The sequence below is a fragment of the Hyla sarda genome, chromosome 5 (assembly GCF_029499605.1).
Source record: "Hyla sarda isolate aHylSar1 chromosome 5, aHylSar1.hap1, whole genome shotgun sequence".
NCBI lineage: Eukaryota > Metazoa > Chordata > Amphibia > Anura > Hylidae > Hyla > Hyla sarda.
Window position 1 is genome coordinate 86108349 of NC_079193.1, and position 14577 is coordinate 86122925.

General features: G+C 37.5%; 2 protein-coding genes and 1 long non-coding RNA gene across 3 annotated transcripts in view; 1 reads left to right on the plus strand and 2 right to left on the minus strand.

The window, feature by feature from the left end:
- The window catches only part of LOC130273307 (uncharacterized), a 5936-nt gene extending 4083 nt beyond the window's left edge, over nt 1-1853 (plus strand). The window contains exon 3 of the long non-coding RNA XR_008843955.1: nt 1434-1853. This is a non-coding gene — a long non-coding RNA (uncharacterized LOC130273307). The remainder of the gene's footprint in view (nt 1-1433) is intronic.
- Nucleotides 1-11247, minus strand: part of HOXA3 (homeobox A3) — a 25330-nt gene extending 14083 nt beyond the window's left edge. Inside the window, exon 1 of the mRNA XM_056519852.1 lies at nt 11162-11247. The gene's annotated coding sequence lies outside the window, so the exon portion shown is untranslated. The remainder of the gene's footprint in view (nt 1-11161) is intronic.
- Nucleotides 11248-12597: 1350 nt separating this feature from the next.
- Nucleotides 12598-13723, minus strand: HOXA4 (homeobox A4). The gene is made up of 2 exons (XM_056519853.1): nt 13261-13723; nt 12598-12915 (listed from the first exon to the last, which is right to left on the minus strand). The coding sequence occupies exons 1-2, from the start codon at nt 13706-13708 to the stop codon at nt 12602-12604; spliced, it is 762 nt and encodes a 253-aa protein (XP_056375828.1). The 5' UTR covers nt 13709-13723; the 3' UTR covers nt 12598-12601.
- Nucleotides 13724-14577: the final 854 nt, after the last annotated feature.

The window sequence follows — 14577 nt, forward strand, 5'->3', positions numbered from 1 at the left end:
TGTAGAGAGATAGATAAATATATAGATGGATGGACAGACAGACAGATAGATGATAGATAGATATATTGTAGAGAGATAAATAGATAGATAGATAGATAGATAGATAGATAGATAGAGAGAGATATATATTGTAGAGAGATAGATAAATAGATAGATGGATGGACAGACAGACAGATAGGTGATAGATAGATATATTGTAGAGAGATACATAGATAGATAGAGAGATATATTGTAGAGAGATAGATAAATAGATGGATAGACAGACAGATAGACAAATAGATAGATCGATATATTGTAGCGAGATAGTGAGATATATTGTAGAGATAGAAATAGATAGATGGATAGACAGACAGACAGACAAATAGATTGTAGAGAGATAAATAGATTGTAGAGAGGTAGATATGAGAGAGAGACAGTGTGAGTAGAGAGATAAATATTAGATAAATAGTTACAAATATAGATATTAGATATATAAATAGATAGATGTTAGAGAGATAGATTGTAGGGGTAGATAGATAGATAAATGTTAGATAGATAGATAGATGTTGATAGATGTTAGATAGATAAATGTTAGATAGATAGATGTTAGATAGATGGATGATAGATAGATAAATAAATGTTAGATATATAGATAGATAGATAGATCTATAGATAGATAGATGTTAGATAGATGGATAGATGTTAGATAGATGGATAGATGTTAGATAGATAGATGATAGATATATAGATAAATAAATGTTAGATAGATAGATAGATGATAGATAGATAAATGTTAGATAGATAGATAGATAGATATAGATAGATAGATGTTAGATAGATAGCATACATAGAAAGACACACTGAGCCGACACACTTACATACACACACCTAACTACCACACAAACATACACACTGACCCAAACTCACACACACACACACACACACACCACACACACCACACACACACACCACACACACACACACACACACACCACACACACACACACCACACACACACACCACACACACACACACACACACACACACACACACACCACACACACACACAGTTCTCCAGAGATGAACACTGACATATCTATGAGAACTCTCCCAAATTCACATTGCGCCCATGAAAGCGCCTATAACTGATTTTCTGGCCCAGGCGTGTCTTTTTGGAGCTAGTTAATGAATATCTTGACTATAATGGACCAGAGAACAAAAAAGCCTGATGGCAGGAAAGGGGCACAGAATTAATGGATACATGGTCAGTTGTTGGGAATCTCAGCAGAGACAAAGATGAGTGGCTTCAGCTTCCCCTGGACCCGATCATGTGAAAAACACTTTAGCATTGGATGTTACATGAAAGGGGAGACAATCGTTGTGTTTGGAGTTGGAGATGGCTATAGTGTTTGTGAAATATACACCAGCTCACCTCATATATCTCTGCCTTCCAGAAATCGAAGATACAAGCAGGTTTACTGGAATCGGCCGGAGATCAATCAATGCTCCTGGATGGACCCACAGTGGATCATATTCATTCTGCTTACTTTTGGGAATTTCTGGCTTGAGACTTGGCTTCAGTCTTCTGCACCGTTTATAAAAGTTACTTGCAACATTGAGGACTGTGGGTGGTGGAAACTAATCTATTGCTTATGATATTCTGATATATTCTGATTCTGTGTATTTATGCAAAAGAGGTTTGTACCCGAGCCATGGCAAAAGGGAATCATTTCTGCCACCAAACTATTGATTTCAGATGATTTATGTTATTTTGCTTTACAGGGAGAAGTGCAAATCCGTGCAAACCTACTGAACACGAGGTTGACCACGCCACTGCACACAATGGGGCCTTTCTCATCATGTTCTAGTATGGAGAGGGTAGAGGGAAAGGGTTTAAGTCAGTGGTCTGCAAACTGTGGCCCTCCAGCTGTTGCAAAACTACAATTCCCAGCATGCCCGGACAGCCTTTGGCTGTCCGGGCATGCTGGGAGTTGTAGTTTTGCAACAGCTGGAGGGCCACAGTTTGCAGACCGCTGGTTTAAGTCGAGAGTGGAATGAAATTTTAAAATGTTACATTGTGCTAATACATATATATATATATATATATATATATATATATATATATAATGATTTAAGTGCGAAGAGGTGACTATGAACACATGACTAATGAAGGATAAGAAGGAAAGAAAGAAGTAGCAATAATATCTAGTTTTAATTGTTCACAACTCGTTGTGATTTACAAGGTTTTATATGTCTCTATAAGGCTGGGTTCACATATATCAGTCGTACGGCACAGTTTCCCTCCGGCGTGCACCGGAGGGAAACTGATGCTAGAACTGATCCCATTAATTTGAACGGGACAGTTCACAATCATCCAGCGTCTCAATTTTGACGCCGGATGGTTGGACATGCCGGAGGGCACCGGACAGGGGAACGCAGCTTGCTGCATTCCCCTGTCCGTTGCCCAGAAACAATGGACGTCGCATGCCATACAACTGTTGGCATCAGTTGGCATCAGTTGCGTCGAGATTTAGGCTGAGTTCACCTATGCCGGATGCCGGACATATGTGAACCCAGCCTAAGGGACCCTCATGGTTAAAAAATGTGGTAAATCCCAGCACTAGCACCTCAGTGTATCTACTGTTTGTTTTCAGTATAGATTCTCTTTTCGGTATATACGTATCACAGGGACTTGGTCAGCATGGGGTTAATTTCACCTGTCTAAACTTTTTTTTTTTTTTTTTTTACCTTTGACAATGAAGTAGATTCACCTGCTGATCTAAGGTGAAATATCTGATATATTTGGTGATCACAATGGATTTCTCCATGTAGCTCTCTATAATATCATCCTGCAATATACTGGGGGGAAAGTTTAACATTGTGAGGGGAGTTTAACATAAACATATATGACTTCATTGGAAGTTTCTTTAAATTTATAGCTCACGATTAGAGGGACAGGTGTGAACAAAGAGAATCAATAAACATGTCAGCAGGGGCACTTACTGCTGCGTGTGAAGGAGATTTTATTACTGGTTTAAATATCATTAAGAAAAGAAAACAACACATTTGGGTAGTAAATTCTTAAAGCAAAATGACATCACATGCACAATTGTCCCTGCATGAAACAGTCAAATGTGCAGTAAAAATGACTTGAAGATTTCACTAAGCTTTGTCCCAAGCAAACTAACATTATGCAAATGTAATATTTCCCAGAACACATCTGCACTGAGCAGCTTCAGGAAACTTCCTATCTGGATGTCAACTAGAGAATGGCAAATAAATCAAACTGAACCCTTTGTCCTGTTGAATTTCTTAAAAAAAACAAAACAAAAAAAAACTTCACATGCCCAGTTCCTAAATGTCACTATTTTTGTTCAACTGCCTACAACATCAATATTATGATAATCTTACACTTGTGATTTTGATCACTTTATTCATAGCAAAAAGGAAAGATTAATCATAGATAAGCTATGCATGGATAGATAGATAGATAGATAGATAATAGATAGATAGAACTAAACAGAGATAGATAGATGATAAATAGATAGATTATAGATAGATAGATAGATATGGATAGATAAATCGCTAGATATGGATGGATAGAAAGATAAATGATAGATAGATAGATAGATATGGATAGATAAATAAATAAATAAACATGGTTGGTTGGATAGATAGAAAGATAGATAGATATGGATGGATAAACATATAGAAAGATAGATAGATAATAGACAGATAGATATATAGATAGATAGATAGATACAAAAGAACATATAGATATTTATGGATAGATAGATAATTGATAGATGATAGATAGATAGAAAATTGATAGGTAGATAGATAATTGATAGATAATAGATAGATAATTGATAGGTAGGTAGATAGATAGATAATTGATAGATAGATAGGTAGATAGATTGATAATTGATTGATAGATAGATAGATAGATAGATAGATAGATACTGCAAAACTGTTTTTAGGGACCATAAGATGATAGATTAGGACAAGCTCACTTATGGTCCATGAAGTCAATATGATAATCCTTTCTCCCACAGTAGTACAGCCATATCAGGTAGCTTTTTCTTTTATCCAGATAAATATACACAGCTTTTACTGAAGAGGAAATGCCTAATAGTCATAACTGGAGTTGCATCTATTGGTCTATCTATCAATCTCTATTATATTTATTTATTTATTTATCTATCTATTAATCTGCCATCTCACTCACTCACTCACTCACTCACACACACACACGCACACATACTCCTCAATCTCACACTCACTGAAACACACACACACACACACACATACACATACACACATACACATACACACACACACACACACACACATACTCCTCAATCTTACACTCACTCAAACACACACACACACACACATACACATACACACATACACACACACACACACACATACTCCTCAATCTCACACTCCTCAATCACACACACACACACACACACACACACACACTCATGTCTATCTACTCATCCTATTTCCCCATCTTTTTACATTTCTGTATATGCCATATGTCTATCTCTCTTATCTGCATATCTCTCTCACACTCTCTCTCTCTATGGTCTATGTATTTATCCTCAATCTATTACCTATCTATCTATTTATCTATCTTTCCATAATTTTAATTGATCTATTTTAGAAACCAACTAAGAAAGATAGCAAGGCAAAAAAAGGGGTTGCACACAAAATATATTCCAAATGATGTTTTATTACTGTCACAAAAAATGGCCTCACACAATTAAAACCGCCCCTGAGGAAGTTGTTGCTCCCCTGAGGAAGTAAGTGATAGTGACGGAATGCATGGGGACATTTTTTGGGGGGACACCAGTTCTCATGATGACAGCCTGACGTACTTTTACCCTCTCTCTTGACTGTGCATATATTTTTTCTTGTATACTATTGTGCCACTTTATAGCTTATATTTTTGTACATTGCTCTATGTTTACGTGAGTATGGATGTTTACCTTTTTCTAGACTGTGCACTTTAGCTTAGATGTGTGCTTATATATGACTATAGCTGCTAGTTTCCATTTTTGGATATTATTTATGCACTTTATATAGGGGCTGTGAGTCCTGAGAGAGTTGATATATTATGTATCATTGAGATTAGATGGGTGTCCCTTGGGGGGGAGCACCTTTGTTTTGGGGTCCCTCTCCATGGCAGAGGGTGGTCAATGTGTCCTTTTGGGCTCCCTCTTTCTTTTAAAGTGTACCTGTCGTCAATTAAAACTTTTTATAGAATGTAGATAATACCATTATATGTATATTTGTAATGTACATTGGTTAAAAAATGTGTATATTTTTGTCCCTGCAGCTATTGCTTGTGTGTCTCTATGATGAGTCCAAATACAGGAAGTGTGGGTGGACAAGCAGGGCTCTGTACACTGAGGACCAGCAGGGTTCTGTACACTGAGGACCAGCAGGGTTCTGTACACTGAGGACCAGCAGGGCTCTGTACACTGAGAAAAAGCAGGACAGTGTGCACTGAGGCTCTGTGACATGCTCCTGGCTCATACATCAGGATGATTGACACGCCAGGAGTCTGCACAGATCCCTGCTTGTCCTACCCTCACTTCCTGTTTTTGGACTCTACATAGAGACACACAGGCAATAGCTGCAGGGACAGCATTTTTTCACCCAAAAATATACACAATTTTTAAACAATGTATATTACAAATATACATATAATGGTATTATCTACATTATATAAAAAGTTTTTGTTGACGACAGGTACACTTTAAATGGTTTTAATTGTGTGAGGCCATTTTTTGTGACATTAATAAAATATAATTTGTAATATATTTGGTATGCAACCCCTTTTTTGCCTTGCTTTCTTTCTTGGTTGTTTTTTACATGTTGTTTAAAGGCATTGGTAGCACCTATGTGGTTACTTTAAGGTTGAGCCTGCTATCTCTTTGGTGTATTAATTGATTTATTGTGCTACATATTTTTCCATGTATAAGGAATAAATGCATAAGTACACTTTTTATACCAAACACCAGTGTTCAGTGTAAAAATGTTTCATTGCAAGCAAGAAAAAGGTTTGAAAAACAACAACCAAAACAATAGTTCACATTGTCCACAAACATCTATCCTCATGATTCTATAATCATCTATTAATGCATCATGTACATGTATCTATTGTTGACACATCTAAAAAAGGGAATGGGGGAGTGCACTGAATTTCATTAAAGCAAATATACATGTATTTCTAAATGGGAGTTTGCTCTTATTCAGACAATGATGCACAATGCAACAGATGCAGATTTTTTTTATTCTCCATTGCAAGGATACCCAAGAAATAAGTTACTATTAAAGGCTGGCAATGATAGCTGGAGGTGTGTCGGTATAAAATTCAAAGCAATAACTGCAATAAAACCCATTTAATTGCAATGACACTGTCATCATTCTCTCCCTATGGCTCTCTGCTGTTCTAATGCTTTAATTTCAAACATAAAACGTTCAGATCAATGAGACGTGAAGATGGATTGTATGAGTTGCTGCTTCAGTGCTAGTGTGGCCTCCTACTAGTGTAAACTCCTAGTATTAGCATTAATATAATAAATTCAGTTGTATGTGACTACGATTCCAGTAGATGTTGTCGCAATATGCAATATATTACAAATTTAAAATTCAAGCAGCAGACCCAAGTATTTGAAATGTCTTCTCTTCATGTATGTAAAAAAAAATGCATAGGTGTAAACTGGTGCCAAAACTGTTCCTATCCTTGGTAGTAGTTTTGGCTACAGTTGTGAGACAGAAACCTTCCTGCACCAGAGAGAGAAAAAAGATGCATGCTATGTTTTCTGTCCAGTTAGATCAGTTCTTTGAGGATAGGCCAATGCAAGTAGCACATAAAAATGCCATCAGTTTTGTCTGTTTCAAGAATACTGTCCAGAATACAGTACAAAATCCTCAGTCTCACACACAAAGCTCTCCACAATGCTGCACCTCCCTACATCTCCTCTCTCATCTCCGTCTACCATCCTACATGTTCTCTCCGATCTGCTAATGACCTCACACTAACATCTTCTATAATCCGAACTTATCGCTCCCATCTCCAATACTTCACTAGTGCTGCACCGGTTCTCTGGAATGTTATCCCTCAATCCCTCAGACTCAACAACAACATCCATAGTTTCAAACGTGGCCTAAAAACACATCTCTTCAGACAGGCCTATAAAAGTCTCTAATTGGTCTCAATATATCCTCAACATATCCTCAACATATCCACAACATATCCCCAACATATCCCCAACATATCCTCAACATATCCCCAACATATCCCAAACATATCCTCAACATATCCCCAACATATCCTCAACATATCCCCAACATATCCTCAACATATCCCCAACATATCCTCAACATATCCCCAACATATCCCCAACATATCCCCAACATATCCCCAACATATCCTCAACATATCCTCAACATATCTCCAACATATCCCCAACATATCCCCAACATATCCCCAACATATCCTCAACATATCCCCAACATATCCCCAACATATCCTCAATATAGTTATTGTGTAATTTTATGTCTGATACTTGTCTTTGTTTGTACCCCATAATTGTAAGCGCTGCAGAATCTGTAGGCGCTATATAAATAAATAAATAATACTTGACCTGGCATAACCAATATATGTGAACCCATCTGTCATCAGCGATCAGGCAAAAAAGTGGCCAGACATACCTGTACACCTTACATATTCATAAGCTTAACATCAAAGACAAGGTAGGACATTCTTTTTTTTGGATAGGAAGTTAATGATCCCCATACAAAATTTGACCACTGACAATTCACTCAAATTCTATATGCACAGACAGTGTACCTGGTAATGTCTCTGGCCGACAACACCAAAAAGCTTAGAGTTTCCTCATACCCACAAGATTGTGAAATACAGTTTGCACCAAACCTTGCACAAAGAGGAAAGTGTATCTATAGCAGCTTAAATTAGGAGGCAACAAGCCGGAGCTTGGTGGAACATGCTGGGCCCTGTCCTTTCAGAACCATAGGTTGTCTATCTATCTTCTATTACAATACCACATTAAAACACAAGTTTACTTTTAAAATCATTATTACATACAAACACTTTCCCTGACCTATCAATAAATCATATTATCTATTACAGCATTCAAATTGTCACCACATTAACACTACGCTGACACCAAGGGATGAGCCCTATGTACCCAACTATATGACTTTAACTTAAGATTGTATCTCAGGCCAAAGAAAAGAGCAAATGATTTACCAATGAATTATCAGAGTCCATGTTATTACACATCAACACTGTAGCTCCTTATAGAAGGTAGAGCCAGCCCATTCCAGTATATATACTTTCCCTTGAAGTTGACTGATTAGTTGGCTATATGAATCCTTACTGTTGATTGTTGGGAATATATATATATATATATATATATATATATATATATATATATATATCAGATATCCCCAGAATGGAGAAGCTACATGGGCAGTGTAATGTGAGAGCAATGGTTTTCTTGTGTTATAAGCTGTATGTGTGGGGCACCTTGCTGTAATATTTACATACTTGTGTTTAAGTGATCCAGTTATGAAAAGATCGAAGTGGAAAGGAAAGGAGGGGCAAGGTTATGATTTACCTACATGGGTTGGTGCCATACAATGAGAGAAACTGAAAGAGGAGATCCAGGGTTATTGAGACATTATTGTATATTTCACTCTAAGGAACACATGCTGGAAAATAGAAGGATAGAATCTATGAAAGGACAACATAAAAGAGAAAAGAAGTAGAATTCAGAAAAACACACAAAGGGAGATTAAGAGAACTCATCTCATTGGATTAAAGCAGTAAAGGAAGGGATGGAGTGGAGTGAAGAGAAAAATAAAGAAGGAGACATTGGAGAAGTAAGCTATGAAGTAGACAGCGAGTAGAAATAGATAGATAGATAGGAAAAAACATAACGGAAGAGCCGGACAACCAAAGGAAAATTAGAAAAAATAGGTGGGTTCAGGGGGCTAGTTGGCCCCAGCCAAAGGCCCAAATCCAGACAAAATAGCAGAAAGTAGTTTCAGCACTCCAAAAAATAGTGAAAAAATAAGGTGTCTTTATTCCATGTTACAAATACAAGAGCAATGTTTCGGCTGCCTGTGCAGCATCTTTCAAGCATGATAAAGGCTGCACAGCCGAAACGTTGCTCTTGTATTTGTAACATGGAATAAAGCCTCCTTATTTTTTCACTATTTTTTGGAGTGCTGTGACTATTTTCTGCTATTTTGTCTAGATAGATAGATAGATAGATAGATAATAGACAGATACATGTAAGATAGATAGATAGATAACAGTCAGATAGATAGATAGATAATGGACAGATACATGTAAGATAGATAGACAGATAGATAGATAGATAGATAGATAACAGTCAGATAGATAGATCACAGTCAGACAGATAGATAAATAGATAGATAATAGACAGATACATGTAAGATAGATAGACAGATAGATAAAAAGGAGAGAACCGCAGCACACAAAAAGTATCTTCAGGCCTGAAGACGGTAATGTGAGATTACTTAAACATTGCACTTTATTTTGCTGAAGATGGAATACATTTCACTTTTTTGCACTAAGATACTTTTTGTGTGCTGCAGTTCTCTCCTTTTTATCTATCTGTCTATCTATCTTACATGTATCTGTCATGTATCTGTCTATTATCTATCTATCTATCTATATCTATCTGTCTATTTATCTATCTATTTATCGAGTGCACCTCTTAATTTTACTACTTTTCTGGAATTTTTTGGGGATTTTTGGGGGGAATTTTTCTAGACAGATAGAGATAGATAGATAGATAGATAGATAGATAGACAGATAATAGACAGATACATGTAAGATAAATAGACAGATAGATAGATAACAGTCAGATAGATTGATAAATAGATAGATAGACAAATAGATAGAACAAATACATTATTTAAAGAAAGAAAAGAGAGGATCCATGGAGGACTAAAGAGAAAGATTAGATAGACAGTGAAAAGAGGGGGGGGGGTCATAAAAAAGGGACAGAGGCAGAAGAAAGAGGAAGATGAAAGAGAAGAATTAGTAAAGAATAGAAAGAGAGGGAGAAATAGAGAGAATGGAGGAAAAGAGAGGAGAAAGAGAGCAGAAGGAGTGAGGACAAAGACCCAGAAAACGGAAAAAGAGGGAGCTGCATCTGTGATATTTAGCCTTAGATAAAAAGCCATGGAACACAAGGTAAATGTTACAGATTTGCCTTCCCCAAAGCTATAGAATGCCTGAAACCAATTCTGCAAGTAGATCTGCATCTTTTTATATATAGACATAAGAAAGTATTTTGGATAGCGCCTGGCTGCCATGTTCCATTGTATCAGCCACTTTATATTTCACCACATTAATAATACTCAGGGAGCCGGTTCCCAATGTGTGCCATTAAGCTGAAAGAAAGCCAATCAGAAAGCCAGAGCAATAAAACTCTCCCCTAAAGCTATGTGCAGCCTTTGTTCTTGTGTGGTATCTTATTTCTAAACACAATACAAATAAAACATCGTTCATTTCAACTCTAATCTTCAAACTATTTCAAAAGCAAGATGTCAAATCTTAGGAATTCAGATCAATTAGCATCTGGATGCACCAGAGGCAAACCAGCAATCTGGTGATAGCCTTATTGCTTCAAGGATCCTATCTAACATGCCTCAAGAGATAAACCATTGCTGCAAAATTCGATATAACCAATGAGTGCATCAAAAATATCAAAAGTGTGGAAAATCTTAATATATGCCAGGTTTACCGAAAAAGGGTAAAAAGGATGGTTCGTTTTACATGGAACTCTACACTAAAGGTCAAGGGTTTGGGGGTCAGCTTGCATCTTTCAAAAAGAAAAAAAAAAAGCTCAATAGACTCAAACCGTGTCCTCTGAGTGAACTCTGGTTGCCTTAGCAAAGGGCAGACTATGTGACAGGGCAAGTAACAAACAATAAATGGAAGGGTAATAGCAAAAAAAAAAAGAGGAAAAAAATAATAATTATATATATATATATATATATATATATATATATATATTCATAATGATCCAAAGTCTCAAAGTAAGGCTTTGAATAAGTGCATATTTCTATACATAAAGTCCTATATATATATATATGTATGTACCTTTTTGGGATGGAATGGTCTGCGGATCTATCCAGCCTCAATGTTCATAACGCATTTGTTTAATAGGTAGATAAAGTGTACATTCATCACAGATGGCTCCATATTCCGTAGGACTACCATGGTTTCTGCTCGGATTTTTTTTTCAAATGTAATCCTTAGGGAAGTCTGGTGAGGTACAAATAATTTAATGTAAGTCAGTATGGTTTCATATTGTTTTATATTGGTCATAAAACTGAAAATTAAATAATAAATAAACATAATAATAATACTATAAATAAAAAATAAGGGTGTGTGTAAACAATGCTATTTGGAGATCTTACCATGTGAGTGCCCTTAGTAGGAATGACATAGTACAATAGTATTTGGATTAGAGAAAATCCAATATATGTATATATAGAAATCACAATGCAAGGCTTGTTTGAAGCTTTTTTTCTGACGTTGTCCATACATTAAACACACACACACACACACACACTCACACACACACACACACACACACTCACACACACACTCACACACACACACACACACACACACACTCACACACTTACACATAGGGACAGAAGTACACAGCCTAGGCAATCCTGAGGATTTTCACTGAACACACTATATTAGATTACATTAGAACCCTTTACCCCCAATTAACCAGCTGTTGACTGCTTTTTGGTTTGATGGAGCAGTGTATGGTCTGTGCACCCAAATGTTATGTAGCATAGTTAGTTTCGATACTAAACAGGTTTAGAAACGTCTGTTTTTTAAATCTTTAATTTTTTGACAGAATATTCTTCGCTCAGCACCACAATAATACAGCACAAAGTCCACAATATGTACCACCACTGTATCTACAACGTATTCTCGCCTTGAAGACGATCAAAGGCCTTCTACAGAAATCCTAACACACAGGGAAAGTGTCAAACATACATTGATCTCAAAGGGCGAGCTAAGCAGGGAAAACAGTTATTTTGTGTCCACAGAAATGATAATGTCCAGCGAGTATTTACAAAACCAACTCACTTCTTCTTCAAGAAGCCATTAAATAAAGCCTTAAAAAGTATTTTTTCTTAAATACCCACAGCTATAAGTATATGTGTAATTTATCAGTCCATACCTTTATCACATACTATCCCATAAATGCATCTGTGACGTATGTGTCTTGTATACAAAATAGTTTTTCTACCTATGTAGACACTAAACTATATGTAAATATTCATATACACATATACACCCTTTAGTTTTACACGTATACAGTCAAGTACATAAATAAAGCAAGAATAAAAAAAGTCTCCATCGATTTCCTTGGTTATAGTAACAACTGTCCTGGTAGGAACAATGACTTTGTATCCAACAATATCAAGGAGCTTTTTTTTTTTTTTTTACATTTCCTTCCATAGTCATTTGGTCCAAGTGATTACCAGCAATTGGATCAATTGATTTAAAGCCTTATAATAATGGGGTGGTAGATCCATCTGTGTGCTGATGGCCCTGTACTTTGGACTGTTGGCTTGTGGCTGATGGGTTTGCAGAGCGCATCTTAGTGTTGGGCAACTTGTGGTCTTTCTTCCACTTCATCCTTCTGTTTTGGAACCAGATCTTGACCTGACGTTCGGATAAGCATAAAGTATGGGCAATCTCTATCCTCCGGCGTCTAGTAAGGTAACGATTAAAGTGGAACTCCTTCTCCAGCTCTAATACTTGTTGTCTAGTGTAGGCAGTTCGAGACCTTTTGGGTTCCCCACCAGTATAATTTGGGTTGACTGAACACATAAAAGAGAAAAGCAATGGGACATAATCATTAGATAATGACTTCGCACCATTGTTCACATTAAAGAGGAATAGAAAAAAAAAAATCCCAGGCTACTGACAATACACCAAACAACGGAACGCCATAATATATTGTGATGGGACTCAAGCATTAAGGCGTATGGCCCAGAGTCAATGGCAGGGCAATTACATTTATGGCCTCTGTAATTACCTCCCCAACAGATTGACTCCAATAAATAATCCAGAGGAGCCAGGCAGACAGAAAGGATGATGTCCCCATGCTTTGGCCAAGAAACCACCCAAATACCCCAATGGTACATTGTTGGGCTGACACTTACCTGTGTTGACATGTATTTTCTTCATCCAGGGATAGACAACTGGCTCCTTGCTGCATTTGAGCCCAGCAGCACTTTTCTCAGGATGGATGCTGTCATTGGACACTCCTATAGGCTCACAGTGCTGGGGTGGTGGTGGTGGTTGTGGCTGCCTGAGGACGTGGCTTTGGAGAAGTTGCTGAGACTGACTGTGTCCTTTAGCAGGGATCCCCTCCTGGGTAACCCCAGCTTCGTGGTTTGCTGCGAGGTGGCTGTATCCATAGTTGGCTTCAGGATAGCTGCTCGGACCTTGGTAGATAGCTTCAGGAGGAGCCTCGAACCCGGGTTCCCTCGGCCGCTCGTAGTATTCAGGAGACTGGTTGTGCAAGTAGTTGTTTTGGGCATACTCCTCGCAGGGTGGGAATTTCGGCTCGATGTAGTTGGAGTTTATCAAAAACGAACTCATGGCCATTAATTTGTGCAAGTGCAACAAAAAATACTAATTTTTCTCGCGTTGTCGTTTTTCTGTTCTGCACAAAACCCTCCTACTCCCTGTCAAGTGTGCAAAGTTACACACCCATGTGACCAAGCCAGCCAATCGGTGCGCTGCTCTGCACCCCGGATAAGGAAACACCAGGATGATAAATGCACTGCAAGTCACCCCTTATAGACTTAACTGCAGCTGGAACATCATCAGACTAAAATCCCTGCCACATATTCAGAGGACAACACCAGGGATCAATACTAATCACAATCATATTATACTACAACCTATACTAATATCAACAATTGTACTCAGATTAGTACTGATCGCCTATGACTCTGCTGCTGTGTGTGGGTCTGTCCTGGAGGAAGCTGCACTGCCCTATAATACTGTATGTAACGACTAATAATAATACTATACTAGAAGCTATCCTAGGAACAAATGCACTAATATTAGCATTGATCGCCTCTGACTCTGTGGGCAGTCCTGGAGGAGGCTGCTCTATGATACATTGTATGTATGTCACCTATAGTGAGTAATCGTAATTCTAGGAAACATCAACATAAAATGCAAGCAATGCTTTCCTATGACTCCACTGCAACTAGGATTCTATCCTGGAGAAAGCTGCTGTGTATTCTATGTGATCTGTACCTTCTGTGTAATCCTATTTATGGAGCTGTGCTGCAATGCTCATGTATTCTTCAGAGCCTGGGGTCATTGCTGTTAATCCTACAACATACACAGAATTGTTGCACTGCAGGGTCATGTTTACTGTTGTATCTATAGGATGTAGGCTACACTCAGCTATACATAATGAATGTTCTATATGGTAGATCATTTATTGCAGCATAACCTAT

What these genes read in the sequence shown, in the direction of transcription:
- HOXA4 (XM_056519853.1), bottom strand. Translation starts at nt 13,708, where the DNA reads ATGGCCATGAGTTCGTTTTTGATAAACTCCAACTACATCGAGCCGAAA. An exon ending in GAAAATACATGTCAACACAG is followed by an intron (nt 12,916 to 13,260) that starts GTAAGTGTCAGC and finishes TTATGTGTTCAG; the next exon opens with TCAACCCAAATTATACTGGT.